The sequence below is a fragment of the Rhinolophus hipposideros genome, assembly GCF_964194185.1.
Source record: "Rhinolophus hipposideros genome assembly, chromosome: 2".
NCBI classification, from domain to species: Eukaryota; Metazoa; Chordata; class Mammalia; order Chiroptera; family Rhinolophidae; genus Rhinolophus; species Rhinolophus hipposideros.
Window position 1 is genome coordinate 109486778 of NC_138048.1, and position 21503 is coordinate 109508280.

Sequence of the window (21503 nt, forward strand, 5' to 3'; positions counted from 1 at the left end):
GTGTGCATGCGTGTGTGTATGTAGGTGGTGTATATGTGCATGTGCATGCAGGTGGAGTGTGAGTATGGTGTGTGCGCACGTGTGTGTGTGCATGCCTGTAGGTGGTGTGGGGGTACGCACACGTGCGTGTGCGTGTAAGTGGTGTGTATGAGTATGGTGTGTGCACACGTGTGTGTGTGCATGCCTGTAGGTGGTGTGGGGGTGTGCACACGTGTGTGCATGCAGGTGGAGTGTATGAGTATGGTATGTGCGCACGTGTGTGTGCATGCCTGTAGGTGGTGTGGGGGTACGCACACGTGTGTGCATGCAGGTGGAGTGTGAGTATGGTGTGTGCACACGTGTGTGTGCATGCCTGTAGGTGGTGTGGGGGTACGCGCACGTGTGTGTGCGTGTAAGTGGTGTGTATGAGTATGGTGTGTGCGCACGTGTGTGTGCATGCCTGTAGGTGGTGTGGGGGTACGCGCACGTGTGTGCGTGTAAGTGGTGTGTATGAGTATGGTGTGTGCGCACGTGTGTGTGCATGCCTGTAGGTGGTGTGGGGGTACGCGCACGTGTGTGCGTGTAAGTGGTGTGTATGAGTATGGTGTGTGCGCACGTGTGTGTGCATGCCTGTAGGTGGTGTGGGGGTACGCGCACGTGTGTGCATGCAGGTGGAGTGTGAGTATGGTGTGTGCACACGTGTGTGCGCATGTAAGTGGTGTGTATGAGTATGGTGTGTGCGCACGTGTGTGTGCATGCCTGTAGGTGGTGTGGGGGTACGCACATGTGTGTGTGCATGTAAGTGGTGTGTGTAAGAGTGTAGGGCGTGTGCATGCGTGTGCATGTGTGTGTGGCCCTCTAACCAGTGAGGACGACGGGCCCACAAGATCAAGGCTGAGTCACCCCTCCCCCAGGTAAGGAACGCCAGCGGCAGGTCCGTGGCTTTGACGGGGAGATAGGAAGGAGCAGACAGTGGCTGATTCCATCTCCAGGTGGCTGAGGGAAGGAAGCTGGACGCGTTCCGAGAGTGACTCCCGGCTTGGAGGGCGAAGCAGCGGGAGCAATGCAGTCAGTGCTAATGAGGCGGCTGGGACGCATCCCAACATGTCTACGCACCCGTAAGAGCACAGAGAAGCGCTCCTCGTGAGGCCACACCTCACTGTCAGTGCTGCTCAGGGCCCAGGCCCCTGCTCCACGGCCCTGACCAGGCCAGCCTGTCACCCTGTGGTCATCTCGGGGAGGGCAGCACTGGGGAGACGCCTTAGTACAAAGTGTCTTTATTGTGGCAGTACCGGGACCACTCGGGGGGGTCGGGGTGGGGGCACCGTGGGTGGCGAAGACACAACAATAATAATAACGGTTGTTGATCGCACACCCCTACCCGCCAGGCTCTATCTAGGTCCTTCCGGGCGGATCCAGGACCAATCCCAAGTCTATCTGGTTCCCAAGCCAAGTCCTAACCCACCCAGGTCGCTCTGTGAGGCCCTCGATGGAGGCGCCTGGTCTGACCTCAGAGGGCTTCCGGCTAGTTTCAGTCGCCGCTTTTTCCCCTTGCAGCGTCTCAGAGAGGTCGGCTCATGACCCGCAGGGCAGCTGTTCGGGGATCGTGGAGCGGGAGCAAGATGGAAACACGGCCGCTGAGCTGAGGGACCTCAGGCTGTAGATGCTCACACAGCTGGGAAGGCCCCTCAGATCTCGTGGATGGCATCAGCAGCGCGAGGCCCTGACTCGACACAGCGAGAGAGGACCTGGGGTTGGAGCCACTGCTCGGGGGGGCATTCACCAGCCTGGGGGAGGCAGCTGGGAGCCCCCCAAGGCCTGAGGACAGGAAGCTGGACCTGCCCCACCTGGGGCACCCTGGGAGCCCCCTGCTTCCTGCCGGACGCAGAAGGTCGACCCTAAGGGCAGGGCTAGCAAGAGCAGGGCTGCCCGCACCCCCAACACCCTGCCCCCTGTCTTTCCTTGGCCACAGTAGCCCAGAAATGATGACCCCCAAATGTTAGTGCCCTCAGGCGCCCAGCACAGGCAACTTAAAATCATTACCCTAGGCCTCCAATCATTCACAAATAAAACGTCCAGCACATGAAGCCACAGGCAGAAGCCCACAGTTAAGGCAGGGCTGGAGGAAGGGAGCACAGCAGGGAGACTGTGAAGTGTCACTTGGACACTTGGAGGGATGGCAAGGGGACACTGTGACAGCCAGGCTGTCGGGATACTGGGACGGCACCTGAGAGTCCCTGAAATGAGAACAGTGATGGGTGAGATACGAAAAACACCTTCCCCAGTGCAGCCAAGGCGCATGGGCAGTGGGAGCCTGCAGGCCCAGACGGAGACGGTGGCTACACCCAAGGGCCAGACGGCCTGCTCCCGGGGGCGCTTGCCGCACCTGCGCTTGGGCTTGGATTCCCTGCCTGCCTGAGCTTGTGGGACAGAAGTAGGTCCCAGGGCTCCCGAGATGGGGTGTTTCAGAGATCTCGCCCTCTGAAGCTGGGCTCGCAAAGGGCTACTCCCTCTGGGTGACCACAGACCAACCGAGGGGTGTCTGGGACAGTGGCCTTGGCAGCGAGCAGAGCCAGGGGCACACCCTGGAGGAGTGGTGAGCCCAGCACGTGTGCAGCGTCACCCCGTCACTGGGTGATCAGAACCAACCCAACCCCAAACGCCAGGCAGGCAGCTAGTGCGCAGAGGCCCATGACAGGTGATGTCCCCACACCTGGCAGAAGTGAGGCCAGCGCACCCCCAGCAAATGAGGGGCTCACGTCACAGCGGACTGAGCCCAGGGCGGCGCTAGAAGCAGGACCGGCCGACGGCAGGGCAGGCTGCAAACACTGCTCTCACTGAGCCCAAAATCACTTTTCGTTTCCTCACAGCCGCAGACATAGAGGAGCCGCTCCCGAGGGCCAGCGGGGCCATGGGCTCCCACGGACGGCACCCCGCCGTCAGGACGCTGTCCCAGGGCCAGTCCACGGGACACGCGCGTCCAACTCCCTGGCAGAAGAGGGCGTGCAGGCAGTTTGCAGTCATGTGTATCATGTGCATTTGAAAAATTTAAAAGGAAACAAACTGGAAAAGAAAAATACAACTGAGCAAAATCTGGCCTGCAGGTTCCTACCCAGAAGACACCACAATTCTCAGGTGAGCTCTCAGTTCTCAAGAGCAGGGAGACGGACCAGACGATGGAGGGTTGGACAGGTGGACCGTGATCCAGGATGCGTGCTGGGAAGCCACCATTCCCCAGTCCTTCCAGGCGTGGGCAGCTACCCTTCCTTGGCCCCAGTCCTCTGTGTGACAGATACTGGCCAGTGGGCTGTGAGCGAAGTGACCCGCCTCCCAGAAGAGCAGGCATGAGATCTTTGCACAGCCCCTCCAGGCGTGGGTCCTCCCTGGGCCCACACGTCAGAGGCCTGCAGGTCACAGACACAAAGCTCACTGAGAATGGGGGCGGGGCCCTTGGCACCAGCCTCCCGGCGGCCGGGTGCTCAGACAGCGTCCTGAGACCTTGTTCAGCTGCAGAGGAGGATACAGGCCTGATCTGAAGGAAGGAAGCATGTAGGTGGAGGGGACCTGAGTGAAGTCACCTGTGGGCTCCTGGCAGCAAAGCACAGCGTGGACCAGCTGTGTCCTTGGTGATCGCAGGCAGCTGCTGTCACACAGGACACCCCACAGGAGGAAACAGCCCACAGGCATCGGTGTGGACAGGCTCCCCGCCCTGTGACTTCACGTGGACACTCAGACTGCACACCATCCCTTTAAAGCCTCAATGAGATTTAACTGCATTTTCAAAACACTATGATTTCAAAAGCTTAATTTTAATAATTTTGATTTACGTCTTGTTAAATATAATCCACTTTGCAGATTATCGATTATATTATAATTTGTATTTTAATTTTAATATGTACCTTTAAATACCTTGCAAGAAGACAGCTCTTTGAAAACATTGAAAAATACTTTCAGCTTTTTATTTTTATATTTTAATTTATATATTTTATGAAAAAGCATTAAAATTTTGTGCACTTTAATACAATTACAGCCTTAAAAATATTTATCCTATTACTAGATATCAATTTAATGAAATGCTTGAATATAACAACATAATTAGTGATTTGTTGAAATAATGGTAAAGAACAGAAATGTAATGGGATGGACATGTAACAATGAGTGAATGCTGTGGTCTGCACTTTATTACACGTCCAGCATTACAACCACCCACAGAAGGCCCGGCCTGTGCTGTAATGACTGCTTCTCAGGTGTCTTGTCATTGGAAACATCAGTGCTTTACACGTCTTTGTCCACATGGGACGGAGCCCGTTGCCTCACGCAGTGTGTTCACCACGTGCAGGCCTAGCGGTGTCCTCCCTGACACTCACACTGAGCCTCTGGCTGGGGCGGCCCTGGCGGGAGCTCCACCAGCTGGTGGGAGCCACTGGGTGGGGCAGAACCCCTGCAGACCATGTGGAAGAGCGGGAGTCAGCCTCCCTCAGCCCTGGGGTTTGGGGGCGTCTCTGCAGCATGAGCCAACCCATCCTAGGCCCCCACAGAGCTCCCTGCACGTCCGAGACATCTGACAGCAGCATGCGTGGCCACCCAGGCCAGGTCCTGAGACCCTTGGGTCCTGCGCCCCTGGGCCGTCGGCTGGCAGAGGGCCGGCCAGTGCCAGGCAAATGCATGGGCCCTGCTCTCTGCTGGCACACAGGAGGTCGGGGCCGGGGCCCTGGTCTGGGCACCAAGGCAGCCTGGGTTTGACGGCAGCCTGGTGAGCTCCTTTGCCACGTTGGGTTTGACGAGAGGGCAGCAGGTCCCCGACTGAGGCTGCAAGCCCGAGCTCCTGTGGTGGGCAGCTATCTCCCCAGCAGTGACTCCAGGAAGCTAAGCGTGTGCAGGCTGGCAATCACCAGTGAGTCATGTGGCTCGTTTCTGTATGACAATCAGGCTAAATTTAGCGTAATTACTTTTTAACCATTCTCCCGAGGCTACGTGAAGATTCCTGCAGCCGTCCACAGCCGACACTGCTATCTGATGGACCGATGCCAGCCGGTGGGTGTGGGGGGGCCGGGCCTCGGCCCTGCTTGTGAGGGACTGGGGTGGCCCGCGGGAGGGACGTTGCTCGGCACTGTCCAGTGTGCAACCTGGAGGCCCAGTGTGGGGTTTTTGGACACTTAACCATGAATGTGTGCCCAGGGCAGTTTGCCCAGGCCTGCGGTCCCTTCTCCAACCCCTCACCTGATGGGCCCACACGCTGGGACCTGGGGAAGCCCTCCTCACGGGTCACCGCGGCCTGGTTCCCCCCACAGATCCTTCCCCCTGATTCCTTGTCCCGTCCTCCCTTAACAGCACAATGGAACTTTCCAGAAAGTCAATCTGCAAACCTGGAGATGCAGGGCCCTCCCAGCTGGCTGCCAGCCCCACCAGTCTCTGCTCCAAAGCTCCTGCCTCTCCCTGACCCCTCCAGGCTGGAGCCTCTGGGCTACCCACTGGCTCCACCATCACACTGGCTCACGGCTGCTGGCAGAACTGTCTGGCTCCCTGTGACATGAAGGTGAGGGGCCTACCCCCCCAGCAGAGGAGCTCCGAGGGCCTCTGGCCTGCACAGCATGGTCAGAGAGTGCTGGCCACGTTGACCACACTGGCACTCCCTCCGCACTCTTCCTACACACCGACTGGGAATGCTCCAAAAGCCGAGGGGAACGCTGTTGCCCTGTAAACACTCGCACACAGTCCAGCGGCAGGACCGGAAACCCTGCCTGCTCAACGGCCACGCCTCTGGGCGGGCTTGCCCCACAGGCAGTGGACGCCCTCCTCACCCAGAGCCCACTGACCACAAGCCCCAGTCCAGCGGCCATTCAGGTTGGGGTTCTGGTCCTTGCCGTCTGGATGGGCCTGACGTCAAGGCCTGCGTGGGCCCCCAGACCGGGGTCCCTAACAGGGCTGCTCTACAGCCCAACAGTGATGTGAAGTCACCGTAAAGTTCTCCCCAAAGGGGACATCAAACAAAAGTGCGTCCCCTCCCCAGATCCGACTGGTCACCGCAGCCGTCTGCAGGACGAGGGACAGACTCCCTCCCAGACGGCCAGTGAGCAGCCTGAAAATTGGTCAGGGATGTGCCCCCATGGGTAGGTACCAGCTTTACCATCATTTTAGTCTTGACGCTTTTCAATTTGTTATGTTGGCTGCAACAAGGGGACCAACACAAAACAAACCTGGTGACAGCCTCGGTCCCACTGCAGCTGTTATGGCAGCTGGTCCTGGCCAGCACTTTGCCCTAAACACATGGGACAGAATCACAGGCAGTGCGTGAGAGCTGGCGCACAACTGTGACCCCGGGAAGGGAGGGAGGGGCTGCAAGAGCCTCAGGTCCCACACGGCACAGAGCAGGCCTCCGGCAGAACAGGGCAGGGAGGGCACCGGACACGGCTGCCCGGAGGCAGGGCCCCAGAATCCATGCCCCCTAAGTCCTTGGCTGAGGGCTGTCTGCACCTGCCGGCGAGAGCATGTGGGAGCTGCCGGAGAAGTTGCTCTGGGGACACGGACAGTCAGTGAGAGGCCACGTGGTGCCAGCCAGCAGTGGTGAGCACACCTCAGCCCTCACTCAGCCCCTAGGCATCCAGGGGGGCCATCGGGAAAGCCATGCCTCGTACTGGGGACACATCCTGAAGTGAGGTTCCCTGCCTCCAAAGCCACAGTTAAGCCCTGACATGGTCACGGGGACAGGGTTTGCAGGTGAAGCCTGGCCAGGTGATGCCTCAGGTCCAACCCAACAAAGATAAGACCAAACTCACACAAGCTCAGGGCCACTGAGATCAAAACTCAACACCCCTCAGAGGATGGTAAGAGCCCAGGGTCTCCGCCACCTGAGCAGCAAAGCTCCACGGAAGTGAGGAGGACACGTGACAGTGGGAATAAGGAGACGGCACAGACGGGGATTCGGCAAAGCTGGCAGAGCCTGAGCGGTGAACGCCGGAACAGAAGGCGAGAAGGAGACAGAGCAGGGTGGCATCTCGGCAGACAGACTGAGCAGAGCAAAGCACACTGCTGGGCCGGGAATACCCACCGGGACTCACTCATGGGGCGGCTTATGTAGAGGAAACAGGTGAGGAGAAAACAGCCAACCTGAGGAAGACAGAGAAGAGATTCCAGAGAAATAAACACACTCAGGGAGCGTGGGGCATCGCGCCGTCCTAACCCATGTTAGCTGGTGTCCTGCAAGGAGAACCCATGAGAATGGAAGAGGAAAATGTTAAAGAGATTCAAAGGTTTCCCAAATTGAATGGAAGACTTAACGATTCCAAATCAAAAGAGCACAGCAAACCCCAGGTGGGACAGGTACAAAGAGAACCACACAGGCACATAACGGGAAACTGCTGAAAACCAAGGAGAAAGGACCCTAAAAGCAGGCAGAGAACAACACTTTCCATACGGGGACCATTGACATGCGTGACCCCCAACTTTTCCTCAGAAAGAGTGGAGGCCAGAATAAAGGACTTCTTTAAGGAGCTGAAAGAAAACAACAGCCCCCCAGAATCTTACACCCAGAAAAAAAACGCACTCCACGTGGGAAGAGGGAATATGAGCGCCAGGAGCCTGCCTGCCCTACGAGATGAGACCAGACAGAACGGTGTCAGCATCAGGGAGGGGATGGCACGGAGACAGCCAGCAAGCGGGTGCACACAACTCTGGGTTGCTTTCTCTTCTCGCAGTTTCCTTACGACAGCCCCGCTGGAAGATGGGGTTCCATGATGTGCACAGAAGCTAAAGACATGCCACAATCGTGCCAGGTACAGACGGGCAAACAGAGTCTTAAAGCTACAGAAGGCGTGGGGGGGGGGCGGGGATGGTGGCACTGAGGCCCCTGTGACACTTCCCTAGTCTGAGGTGCACGCCGTTGGCCCTGCAGTGTGACTACAACATAAGGCAGAGGGCTGCGGCTACCAGGCCAGTGGCAGACAAATTCTCCAGTGGGACTTCCAGCGCCAGCAAGATGGAGCCCGTGAGCTGGCCATGGCCTCTTTCCCACTGAGGACAGCTCAGACCTGGGCACAGGACAGATGCTGCCTCAGGAAGGACACGACAGCAGGCGGACCGGGAGCTTGGCCGAGTGATAACCATCTCTGCCTTGGGCTGGAGGGCGGCTGACCTGTGGGCTGTGTGGTGAGTGTGGGATCAAGGTGCCCGGGCAAACCCCGCTTCTGACCAGAGGCCCAGGCAAAGGCTCAGCTGTGTGCAAGGGAGGTGGGGGCCCCGTGTCCCTCCTGCCTTCTCCGCCCAGCCCTGCCCCAGGCCAGCCTGTCACCCAGCGGCCCCTCTGCAGCCACAGTAGGGCAGGTGCCCAAAACCCCCAGAGGACCCGTGTTTCTGGCCAAAGGAACCAGGAGAAAAGGCAGCTGCTGCCCAAAGCTTGTGAAGGGGAAACTCACTTTTCTCTTTTCTCATTCACCGCTTCCGGGGGCTGCAGGGTGTGTGGGAAACAAGGAGGCCCAGTGGAGAGGGGACACCCTAGTTCCGTGTGCTAGTCAACACAAGCCCTGGGCTCCCGTAACTCACACACACGGAACCCAAGGAAGCTCAGAGCTTTTGAGAATGAAAGCGTGTTACAGGCCACGCCAGCCCCACTTTATCTGCTCCAGACAAAGCCAGACACACAGCAAAGGCTGACACCCAACTGCCTGGGACTTACAGCCCACAGAAGGCAAGACAGAGCTTCAGCCTGAACCAACAGTGCTAATTCCAGACTTTGAAAAAACCTCCAGAGAAATCCAACAGAACCAGAGTCTGAAAACATGATATTCAAAATATTCACATAAAATAGCATCCGTTTAAAAATGAACAATTCCCAAGAGAAAGGTAATCAGCAGCCACCAATCACAAGATGACACAAGATTATCCCACTTTAAGGCAGTTTTTATAAGCATCTCCCCACCCCCACTCCAGGTGAGGGGAACACAGCTGAACTGAGTGAAAACACAGGTGTTCTCAGCAGACAAACAAAAAGCATTGGAAACACCTAACTTTAGAACTAAAAAAAATACAACATAAGAAATAAAATACTAACCATGTAGGTGTGGAAATTAGGACTGTGTATTGTAATCCTAGAGCTGTCACTAAAATATTAATACAAAGAAATATATTTTAAAAGGTATTTTGAATACCTTTAATAATAACTAGGGGCGGCCGCATGGCTCAGTTGGTTAGAGCGGGAGCTCTCAACAACAAGGTCGCCAGTTCAATTCCCACATGGGATGGTGGGCTGTGCTCCCTGCAACTAAAGATTGAAAATGGCAACTGGACTTGGAGCTGAGCTGCGCCCTCCACAACGAGATTGAAGGACAACGACTTGGAGCTGACGGGCTCTGAGGAAACACACTGTTCCCCAGTATTCCCCATGTACAGGGGAATATTGCTCGGCCAGGGAAGGGAATGGGTCCTTGCCATCTGTGGTGGCATGGATGGACCTGGAAGGTATTGTGCTGAGTAGAGTGTCAGACACAGAAAGACAGATACAATGTGATCTCCCTTATATGTGGAATCTAAAGAACAAAATGAACAAAACAGAAGCACACTCCTAGATACAGAGAACATATTGATGGTTGCCAGATGGGGGGGTTGGGGGCGGACTAACAAGTACTAACTGGTTGTTACACAGTAGTCATGGGGATGTAGGGTATAAGGAGCATAATATGGTAATGGCGATACATGGTGTCAGATGGGGACTAGATTTGTTGGGGTGATAGATGGGAGTTGGGGGGGACAGAGTGAAAAGGTGAAGGGAGTGAGAAGTACAGAGTGGTAGTTACGGAATAGTCATGGGGATGTGAAGTGAAGCACAGGGAATATAGTCAATAATATGGTAATAACTATGTACAGTGACAGGTGGGGACTAGACTAGGCAGGGGGTCACTTCTTAAATTATATAAATGTCTCACTACTATGCTGTTCACCTGAAATTAATATAAAATATAAATATAAAATAACATAAAATATTATTGAATGTCAACTGTAATTGAAAAATTAAAAAGGAGGGAAAGGTGAAGGGCAATAGGAGGTCCACATTTCAGGTATAAAACAAACAAGTCACGGGGATGTAAAGTAGAGCAGGGGGAATACAGTCCATACTATTGTGACAGCTGGGACGGTGTCAGACGGCTGCTGGACTTACCATAGTGATCACTTCTTTAGGTGTGTGTTGAATAACTATCTATAGTTTACCCCTGAAACTGAGATAATGTTGTATGTTAGCTATAGTTTTTAATAAAAATCTTAAAAGAATATTCACAATCAAGCTGGGTCACCCCAGAAATACAAAAATGGTTTAATTAAACATGAGAATCCAGAAATGTAAGTCACTTTGAGAGGCACAGAGGAAAAGGGCGCTCATGGATGTGGATGGGCACTCGTGTCAGCAGGACCCTGAAGGGAGCCCGGGTGGGGATGGCCAGGGGCAGCCCCTCTAGGGCCCAGAGCTCCGGGGGAGGCGACGGGTGTGCTTTAAATGCAGTGTCGGGAGCCATTGTACCGGTCTGCAGTGGCTGGTGGCCAGCAGGCAGCAGTGTCACCCAGCGCCTGGTGGGTGCCTCCCAGCGGCCCTCAGCACCGCCCACAGCAAGAAGGACATGAGTCATCATGCCTGGACACAAAGGCCAGGGCCGGAGCTCATTCCAGGAGCTGGCAGCCCTGACACTGCTCTCAGCAGCACTGGGACACCCTGTGACCCAATGCCAGATGCACACGGTCGTGCCACCTGGCCTGCATGTGCAAATGTGCAGGGCAGGGGGTGGGGGTGCAGTGTTCGAGTGTATGAGGCCCCCAGGCTAGGGCCCCCCTGTCCTGAGCCACTCTGCCCCCACCCAATCCCCTCTCGCGGGCCACAGCCCCTCCGTTGTCAGCCCGTCCTGCTCCCTGGTGGGGTCCACTGGAGGCCCACAGCACACACGCCACCCCTTCGCTAAAACCAGACCTGTCAGGCACTGCCCAGTGTCCCCTGGGGGCCAGGCTGCCCCAAGTTGAGAACCACATGTGACAAATGCAAACGTGGGGCTACAGTGGTGCTCATGTCAATTTGGGTGTTGTTTTCAGCAGTTTCTCACCAGAAGCCTCTGGAACAAACAGGCGTTGGGGCACTGACTCCAGGGGTCTGGCCGGGAGGCTGGCCATTGGCCTGACCAAGCCGACTCTGGGCACCGGCTGCCACATCTGAGCCTGCTACAGTGTCACTGAGGCCCATCAGGCGCAGACAGGAGTTAGGACCCCCTGTCACAGGTGGGGCCTCACAGCCAGTGTGGGCAAGTGGGGCAGCCCACCAACCCGAGACAGGGCCACTTGCCCTGCCTGCCCTGCCCCCACTGCTGAGCCCAGGAACGCAGCTCTGCAGGTGGGCCTGGCCCTGAGGGCACTGCTGTCATGACCCCCTCCCCCGGTTTCAGGGTCGCATTCTTGTCACACTCGCATCCCAGCAGCCACTGCAGAAGGAAAGGAGTGTGTTTGAATCACGGGGCCCAGGCTGTGCTGCTCTGGGGTCCCTGGTGAGTGCTCCAGCCATCTCTACCACCCACACACAGCAACGGACCTGGCGAGCTCGCCCATGGCGCCACTCGGCTCGTCCACCCTGACAACCTCCACAGCAGTCAGGGCTGACGACACAGTACGGGACTTCCCGAGAAGCGTCCCATGCACGTGAATGCGTGGGGAGAGGAGGTGGGGAGTTTGCCGTGACAGACAGATACATGCATTTTCCTGAGGGTGTTCAAAGACCCCCAGGGGCCCTGGGGCACAGACATGGCCCGACCTGTCCCCTGACCACCCACGGGCCCCAGCCCTGGAAGGCTGCCCGAACCCCAACCACGGGCCCTGTGCTGGGTGCTGAGCCTGGCGCCCACCCCTGCCCCTCCTGCCACCCCCCACCTCCGCAGGCCCTGTGCTCCTGGAGCCCAGTGCGTCCCCGTCCCCGTGGGAGGGGAATCCGCTCCACCCTCCCCAATCGCTGGGCTCTGTTTGGCAGGGGCTGGTCCCTCCCCTGCAGCCATCACCTGTCACCCTGTCAGGGCCCCTCTCCTCAGCTCCAGCTCAGCAGGTTGCAGACGGGGCCTGGTAAGTCTGCCCACACCTCTGTCCACAAGGCCTCCAGGTCCGGTTGAGTGTCCATCTGCCCCTGCTCTGGTGGGCTATGAAAGCCGAACCCTGCCCCGCCCCATGCAGCCAGACCTCGGGGGCTCGCAGCCTCCGACCGCACTGTTTGAAAACGGGCGGAAGTGGTCAGTCCGATGCCCAGCCCGGCCTGTCCCCAAAGCCACAGGGGGCTCTTACCCTGGGTGGGGTGTGTGTGTACACGTTTGTGTGCACATATGAGCTCTATGCACACGTGTGTGCATGAGGGCACAGTCCTGACAAAGGCAGCGGACATGCTGGCAGAGGTGGCGCCCAGAGGTCTGGCGGGTGGGACCTCGCTGACGCCTCGTCCCCCCCTTAGCTGCTCCCTGGGCGGGAAGCGGTCCAAGAGGGAGAAGCCGTGAGAACCCGGCCTGCTCTGCCCGAGGCTGTGGCTGTTTCATGTGCTTCCAACTTGTTTCGTGTGTTATCCGGGATTTCAAAGCACCATCAGCGAGACAATCCCTCAGTTTCTGGTTTGCCCCCGAATCGCTGCCAGCGTCAGGCCCTCTGCCAGACAGGTGAACCCGCACGCGCACGCACAACTTGAAAGGAACTTGTCACTTTCCCTGGAGCAAACAGGAGCCAGGGGACAGGCAAGCACACGAGGCCTGTGCCGTCCGTGAGCCACGGGCCCCGAGGGGCTCATGTTCTGGCCTCGCTCCCCGAGGCCACCACCCCTGCCTGGACCTACCTGTCCCACCGCCCAGGTCTGTGGCCCCCACTCTACAGGGCCCACCGGCCTCGCTCCACTGCGGGTCCCCTGCCCTGGGCACACTCCCTGACGGCCACGCCGAGCAGGCCCTGTCCCAGGGGTGTCACGGGAGCCAGCTCCCTGCAGCGGCTCCGACAGGAAGGACACCAGCCTGCCAGGCGCACGTCAGTGTGGCAGCTCCACTGTCTCCCGCAGATCCTGACCCGCTCGGCACCTTGGCACACCAGCTCACTGCCCACCCTTCCGGGCACCACGCATCCCCTCAGCCTCCGCCCCGCCGCCTCAGCCGGGCCTCGTGGCGCTGTGCACATGCCGGCCCTGCTCTGCACTATGGGAAGGAGGACCCCACCCAGAATCCTCGGGAGCCTGAGGAGGGAGGTGCTGAAACCACCACCCAGGAACCGCAGACAGGAACCCACGTCAGAGCCAGCGCAGGGTTCCAGGACACACATGTCCAGGCAGGTCAGGCAGAACTGGCCGGCCTGCAGGCTGCACCAGGACACTGGCTCTGAGGGGTCACTCAGTGCCAGTCCCGCCCTCCCCATGTCACACAACAATGATGGAGCAGCAGGCTCCCGACCCTGCTCTGGGGAATTGACGTACCCTTTGTTCTTTATATTTTATTAGGTTGCTGCAAAATTACTGTTTAAAAGGTTAAAAATAACTGCAAAAACTGCAATTACTTTTGCACCAACCTAATACATACCAGTTCCTTTCGCTACCACTGTCCTAGCTTCACATGACATGATAAATTTAGTCAAAACAGAAAGTGACAGCCAAAGAACACTCCTGCATGTGTCCGTGTCCTCAGGACGGCGTGACAACTTACAACGGTGGCACCGCCCTCTGCCAGACGCATGTTCCTCTGCCAAGTGCAGTTTGGCTGCTGGCCTTCCGCAGCCCATGAGGGCAAGCACTATGATGCCCTCGTCCAGAAGGGGAAACCCAGGGAGAGGCGGTGGGAATGACCGGGTCACCAGGCTAGCGAGGGCAGCTGGGACAGGGCCCTACCCTCAGAAGAAAGGAGCAGCGGGAGGCTGAGGGACAGGAACTGGCCAGGCCCCGGGGAACAGAGCACACCTTCCTGAACGCTGATGGCAGAGCGAATGGTGGTGCTCTCCAAGAAACTTCCAGGTTCTGGGAGGGGGGGAGTGGCGCTGGGACCAGCCGACAGGGACAAAGGTTAGAGCGCCGCCCAGGGCCAGTGGCAGAAGCTGAGCTGCAGGGGCCAAGGGGTCAGATGAATCTGGGCCTGAGCTGCACAGGAGGGGCTGTGAGCAGCCATGGAGGACAGAGGGGGTTGCCATCCCAGAGGGCTCCTCCTCCCCTGTGGAGGCCACAGCGCACCCTGGATCGCGAGGGGTCCCCTCACACAAGAGCACTTAGACGGGCGCCCCCGTCCCTCAGCCCTGAGCCCAGAGCTGGGACGCCATCGGGGACTTCTGGCTCTAGGGCACGGCTCCCAACCGGACATCCAAGCTGTCCTGCTACAGTGAGCAGCGCTGCGGCCGGACAAGGCCAGGCTGGTCCACAGCCGGTACAGCTGACCCACCTCCAGCCCCATGCCCGGCCTTCCTGGGCAGAACCCGTAAGCACTCGCAGGTGTCGGTGCACCCACGGCAGCCTGGGGATGCTGGTCACCGGGACACGGCGGCACCCCAGCAGGGAGGCACCAGGGGGAAGGAAAGCTTCAGCAGATGCCCAAGCCACCCCTGCCACCGAGGTTCCTGGGGCTCAGGGATGACAGGACTTGAGGGGAGGGTGGCACACCTCCCAACGTGGAAGACAGAGGGGCAGACACTGCATGACCAGGCTGGGGCCAATGTCCGCCAGAGCTGAGCTTGAGTGGTGGGGGTTAGGGGACGCAGGTGGTTCACACCAGGACACGGCAGGGACCTTGAGTACCACTGGGCTGGGCTCTGGTTCGTTGGGGGCACTGGCCTCTGCAGGGAGTGAACAGCTGTTCTGTCCCATGTACAAAGCCCGGCCTTGGGGGGAGTAGGGCACAACATGAACAGATTTGCAGGGCTGCGATACTGGACCCCCAGTCACACAGCTCAGCCATTCCCAGCGTGGAAGAAGTGTGGTGTGGTGCAGGGCCCACGCAGGGCACCTTCCCAGAACCCAGCCCTCGTGGGACTTGCCCCAAGGGGCCAGGCCCCAGCCCGCCCATACCATCTCCTTCTGGAGCCCCACAGGAGGAGCCTCTACTTGCCACCCTGCCCCCCGGCCCCAGGAATTAGGTGGCACTGCCCACAAAGCCCCGTGTTCTGACATGCTGCAAAGCGCTGGGCAGGCACCAGGGCACACACACCCTTATGGCCACATTGCCTCCTGTACAAGGGGGTACATCTCGCAGGACTGAGGTCTGAACGACACAGGGGAGGGAGAGAGCAGAGTCCTAGGACACACCCCACGGCCCACCTCCCATGGAAGGGTTTCAAAAATCAGCCCAAGACCACGCAGGGGGCTTCTCTGCACTGCCCTGCCCCACCTGAGGCAGGCCAGTCCCAGGTGGACACTCACGACAGGCCTCCAGGGCCCCTGACTCGGACACACAGACACGTGGCGGCTGTGGTGTGGGCTCCTGGCATAGTGGCAGCCAGTCCTGCTGTCAGCCTGACTGTCCAGGGCCAGGCAGGCAGCGGGAGGCAATCCTGGGCGGCCCTCTGTGTAACTAGAGTTCTGCTGTCTCCCGAGGGGCTCTGATATACAGAAAAAATGCACCAGAATGCACTCACCTCCAACAAATTCGCAATCTGGCCAGAAAGCAAACTGGTAGCACCTACAGCCTATACGCAGGACTGGGCCAGTGGTCGCCCTGGGAGCTCGCCGCTTCCAGTTGGTGGTGCAAGAGTCCGCGTGGGCCCAGAGCCTGCAGGGACACGCCTGACCTCTGTGGCCACACCCAGGCCACCACAGCAGCAAGTGGGGCTTGTGAGCCCCAGGAGGGAGCAACAAGTGAAACACAAAGAACAGTAACAGAGCAATGACTGAAGTACATCTAGTTCAAAGTCCCCCAGTGGGAAAGGCGCAAGACACCTGTGCAGGAAGGAGCAGAGCAGGCCCGGGGCGGCCCTCGCCAGGCCTGCCCGAGACGCGCCCCTGGCTGCACCGGGACAGGTTCCCACCCCCGTGATGAGAGCGCCTCCCGGGCCTGAACCGCTCCCACAGACACGACGGCTGTGCTGCCACCTCCCCGCCCTCTGGGAGTCTGGGACTTGGGGACGTGCAGGGGAGAGGTGCTGCAGACGACCCCTCACACGTGCTGTCACACCCCTTGCTGGGCAGCTGACCATCCAGCGGGATGGGCTCTGGAGGCTGCGCCTCGTGTCCCCGCCCTCTCCCACGCCTGCCCCGTGCTGCCCTGGATCCTCTCACTGCCCTGTCAGAGCCGAGTCCAGCACATCACCAAACCTGGGATGGACTCAGGGACCGAACGCGACACCCATCAGAGGTCTGCCGTTAAACGTCAGACAGACAGCCCCTCCACAAGAAGCAGAATGAGCTGTGCGGGGCCGAGGCCAGCGCCCGGAGCACAGCAGCTGGAAGGCGGCAGAGTCTGGTCCGGGGTCGGGAAGGCGTCCAGCCTTGGCTCTGCGGAAGCCTGGGGCCGATCTCAGATCACAGGGGACGACAGAGAAGAGCCGACTGAGTCACCAAACAGGACGGCTGGTCAGCGAAACCGCCATCTGTGCCGCTTCACTTATTTACATGTTACGTAAGGAGCTTCAGAGGCAGGCCCAGCGGTACTGTGACCACAAGGCCGCATGAGACTCCGCAGAAGTGTGACCTCAGCTTCCTGCTCACACGACTGCCATTTGCTGCCCGCGTCCAGTCACTAGCTGGTGAACAAAGACATCCCTTCCGTCCCAGGTCCCTCTCCTGACTGCTGTCACAGACCCTGACTAGGAAACCCGAGACTTCCAGGAGACACGGAGAATGGAGGAAAGGGAAGTACGTGAAACGCTCACATGAGTCTTCGGAATTGCGGGGTCCCGGTGCCCGTGTGCACTGCCCGGGGGAGGGCAGCTCCACTACGGGGCCTCTAGCATGTTTTGTTCCACAGCAGGCAACCTGGCCTTGGTCTCCCGACGGCTATATAAAAATGCGACAAAGAAAAATACAGCGCCAGATGGGGGAAAATATGTAATTTTATTTTTAACCATGGGATTCTTTTTTTCCATTTAATAAATACAAATGAATAAAAATACTTTGTTCTGCAAAGAGACTGCCTTTCTCCCTTCTCCAGATTTCCCAATAGCCCCGTGGTCACCTGCTCCGGTGGCTACAACGCTCACAACACTCCACACGTTTCCTCTGCGGAAGGGGCTCGCCTCCTACAGACACGCCTGCAAATACTATCTAGGGGCCGTACCCCCGTCCCCGCGTCTCCCAAATGCAAGCCCTGCACTGAGTCCCAAGGCCTGAGCGATGCCCTTCTGAGCGGGACAAACCCCGCTGTCCACAGGGGCCTGACCTGCAGTCCTTCACCCAGGACCTGCCGACGGAGGGCGTTCGCTGTGAGCTTCGCTGTGAGCTGGCGGGAAAGCAGACGCCTGTGCCCCGGACACACCATGAAAGGGAAGAAAAGGACAGGAAGACCTAGTGTATGTCTTGTAGACGGTCCCATGTTTCAAAAATAGAAATTCCTATTTAAATGTAACCTGTCTGAAACAGGCCAAGTGTGTGACTCTGCGTGCAACAGATGTGTTATTGCTTGTAGTGGAACCTGGGCACGTGCCACCGAGCCGCCCACACAGCAGAAGCTCGAGACCACGTAAGAACGACTAGCCGGGGCATGCTGGGCCCACCGTGGCCGTGCGGCTGCCACACTTCCATGAGCGCCAGTCAAGTTGAGGGGTAAGGCACGCTCTGAGCTCTGCGCTGACACGAGGCTCCCTTCCAGCTCCAAGGTGCGAAGAATGATTTCGTCCCGACAGTTCCTGCTGCGACCACAACGTACAAAAGCTTAGCGCTCCCCAGCTGTGAGACTGGAGAAGACCCACTCCTGTGCGTCCAGAAGAAACTTCGACTAAAGCTTTCAGTCTAAAGCTTTTAGTCTCATGTTCCTGCACTGGTAACTAAGACACGAATGTAATCTTTAACAAATGTGAGCAGGAAATATGTTGGTCTTTATGATAGCAGTAAACTTCTTCTCTATGTACCCCGTTTTTCATCAATCTGCATTTTTAAAATGTATTTATTTCCTGAAAGTAGTTCTAAGTTTGACAATTTGTAATACACAACAAATGGAAAAGATGTAACTAGGTTGTAAGGAAAACATCTGCTTGTAAAGTATGAAGTACTGAGCCAAAGTTACGTCCTCGTGGGGCACGGGGACCAGAGGGACCCCAAAGACGGCCCGCCCTCTGCCTGGGCTCCCGGCCCCGCTGCTTCCGAAGGAGCAGTACTGGTTTAGTCCCTGGGGAGGCTGGCGTGTACTCGTCAGCCGTCGGGGCACTACGTGTGGTGTGCAGGCGCTGCAGCTGGAGAGGCTGACGGCCCGCCCAGCACCGCTGCACGCAGCTGGCAGCGCCACACCGTCACAGTTCCAGAAGAGAAGCCTGTTGGGGTGGGAGGTGGGAAGAAGGACGACGAGGCGGTTCTGGAAGCCTTTTTGGTACCAGCACAGTGTCACTGTGGCCAAGTGTTGCAGGGAGAAGTGGCCACCGTGGGGTGGGGTGTGCACGCACGCGTGGGCGAGGTCTCAGAGCCCCAGGGACTTCTGCACAATCTGCTTGGCAATCCTGTAAAACTGCTCCCGGTCATCCCTCCACATCTTGGAGGCGTCCACGTTGGCTCCGCTTTCGTCATTGGGCTCTGAAAGAAAAGGCAGACATTGTCCACTCGAAAGGGACTGAGTGCGGGCTGAACTGGCAAGATCTGCTCTCATTTAGAAACACCAATGGATCTTTCCAGAGATGCATCCCAGCAACAAACCAGAGGTGCAGACAACTGAAATACTGGGGCAGAAGCCCGTCCTTGAAGAAACAAACGGGGGTGGCCGGTGGCTCCGTTGGTTAGAGTGTGGTGCTACTAGCACCAAAGTTGCCGGTTCGATCCCCCCGCATGGGCCAGTGTGAGCTGCACCCTCCTAAAAAAAAAGAAACAAACAAACGAGAGCCTTCTCGCCTGAGAAGTGGTGTGAGGTCAGTGGGCAACACCCAGTCGTGACCCCCACCCCCCAAGTGCAAACGTGCCCACACGAGGCATCTTGCTCTGGGCACACAAGGACAAGCCTGGGGTGGGAGCCAGACCACCAGCCACCTGCTTCCTCCTCCGAGCCCTGCTGCACGCAGCTCCCCTCCCAGCGCCTCCCGGAGGACACTGCCGGGCACATGTGGCCCCCGGGCTAGCTAGCCGCGGAGCAGCGGGGACCCACAGAGGCTCGGGGACGGGTCGGAGAGGCAGGGGGCGGCGGGGAGGGGACGGGAGAACCAGCAGTGACAGCAGTGCAGGTGGTGACCTCCATGTCCGTGCTCAGAGCGCTGAGAAGTGACTGGATCAGAGCAGAGAAGACTGCCGTAGGCTGAGGGGCAGCGAGCGGTCCAAGCCCCAGGCCGCCGCCACCGACCCCAGTCCCACTTCCCTGCCACAGCGTCTGTCCCTCCCACCAATATGACCCCTTCTAGTGACTCCACAAAGCCTTCCTCACCGGGTCCTCTGTGCGAGGCCTCAGGCCGGACACTGGCTATGCAGCCGGCACAGTGACCTGGGCCCACATGAAGACCACAAAAACCCCCAACGACCTCTCTTCAAGCTAACTACTACAAGGGGTAGAACGAGCCAACAGGGGGCAGAATGACCGGCGTGCACAGGCCTCTGGGAGGACCTGGCACGTCGGGGACCCCTGGCAGGCCCCCAGTGCCCAAAGCGCCTCCCAGAGCAGTGCCAGGGCAGTGGTGGTGCCGGAAAGCAGCTCAGAGCAGGGCACGTGCACCCCGAGTGCGAATACATTAAAACACTGAACAAAGAATGGCCAGTGTTCACACAGGTGGAACTTACAGCTGACGTCTGCAGACAGGCCCAGTGTCTGCCCTCCACATGCCTATCATGGATCCGCCTGCTCAGTGTGTGAGCAAGGGGAGTGCGTGTCTCCACCTTCCAACACGCGCACACGCACTGACCTGGTTGCTCTCACACTCCTTTCTCCTGGACGTGGCCGAACCCTAAGGGGTCAGCCCAGTGGCTGCCGGAGGTCGGCCTCCCACCAGGGCCACCTCTGGGGGCCTCCTGCAGCACCGTCAGCCTCTCCTTCCCAGACTCCTCCACGTCCTTCAGGGTTTTCTAGACCACACCCCTCCGGAGCACTCCAAGGACCTCTGCTTCCCGAGCACTTCCTCCACGACCCCTGTCCTACCCTCACCTGCCGTCTTACCCAGCAATGACCTCCCTTCCACGACACAGCCTCAGCTGAACAGCTCGCTGCCAGGCCCTGCCAGGGTGGACACTCATGGCCCGCTCTTCCTTCCCCAAGCACAGCGTCCATCTGCCCAGGCACTCAGGTCACACGGGAGGGCATCACCACACCCCCTGGGAGCCTGAGGACTACAGCCTGTGTCACCTGGCCCGGGGCCGTCCTTGCCACCAGCTCTTCCTAAGGCTCAGCTCACATTAGCTGACACCCCAGGGTCAAGCTCCAGCCAGACGAGGTCCTGGCAGTGCCCCCAGCAGTCAGCCGCCTTTCCCTCCCCTGCGCATAACTCCTAATGTCCAAACTCACCCCAGACAGCCCTAGCTCGGGAACGGGCCTGAGAGCCCCCATGTAGACCGTGGCCACAGGGCTTAACAAAGTGGCCTATAACGGGCCCTAGGGAAGTGGGTCCTCAGCACTGGGGCCTCTGCCGCACTCGGTACACAATGTCTGCGATACAGGAGGTCCCCCGACAACGCCTACAGAACGAAGGAAAGGCCCACGGATCAGAGCACCGCCACTTGTCGACAACAACACGACACACACAAGAGACCACCATTAAAAATCGCAATCATGAGAGGCACGATTGTGCTTGGAAAAGTACCAAGAACGTGAAATGGAAAGGCACGTGCATGGACTCGTCACGTGAGTATGAGTGAGGAAGGGAGATGCGGACGGACGAGTCAGGAGGCGCAGCTGCATGCTGCCGGCCCTCTCCCCGGGGCAGGCCTGCAGCGGATGGCTACACTCACCGCCGGCGCACTCACCTGCCAGCATGCTCACCACTGACAGCAGGATCTTCTCCACGCTCTGCACAGGACTCCACCGCTCGGCGCTGCTCTCGTAGCCCATGGGGTCATCGCCCGGCGCGTGGAGAATGGAGATGCACACTCGGCCGTCAGGGTAGACTGCAGAGGGCAGAGCAGAGCAGGTGAGCACGCTGGAGCCCCAGAGCCGGCAGCAGTGCAGCACGGGGCAGCTATCTGCACAGCGGGAGCGTCGGCCCCTGGCCCCACGGTCATGTCCACAGGGTCATGTCAAGTCCACACGGTCATGTCCAAATACTCCCGGCCACACACTCTGGGTGGGCTCACTCCCTGACGGGCTCGGGGCTGGTCCATCCAGTGCTAGTTTTCATGGGACAATCCACCTTCACATGGGCTTTCTTAAATATTCTATCCAAAAGGAGTAAATACCTGGCAGTCAAATATTTCACCAAAACATCTTGTATAATTAGGATTATTCACAATACTTTTC

At 58.4% G+C, this 21503-nt stretch overlaps 1 protein-coding gene across 3 annotated transcripts in view; it reads right to left on the reverse strand.

Annotated features, from left to right (window-relative positions):
* Positions 1-16963: 16963 nt before the first annotated feature.
* UBE2G2 (ubiquitin conjugating enzyme E2 G2) overlaps positions 16964-21503 on the reverse strand; it is a 34602-nt gene continuing 30062 nt past the window's right edge. For 2 of the 3 annotated variants that reach the window (XR_013994770.1, XM_081070674.1), the window contains 2 exons: positions 21014-21154; positions 16967-18652 (listed from right to left, as the gene is read on the reverse strand). Coding sequence is in view for 2 of the 3 variants with exons in the window: in XM_081070674.1 (XP_080926800.1) it covers positions 18540-18652; positions 21014-21154 (254 nt within the window). In the remaining variant the exon portion in view is untranslated. Of the gene's footprint in view, positions 18653-21013; positions 21155-21503 lie in introns of all 3 variants that reach the window. The other variant, XM_081070675.1, reaches the window with a different exon arrangement.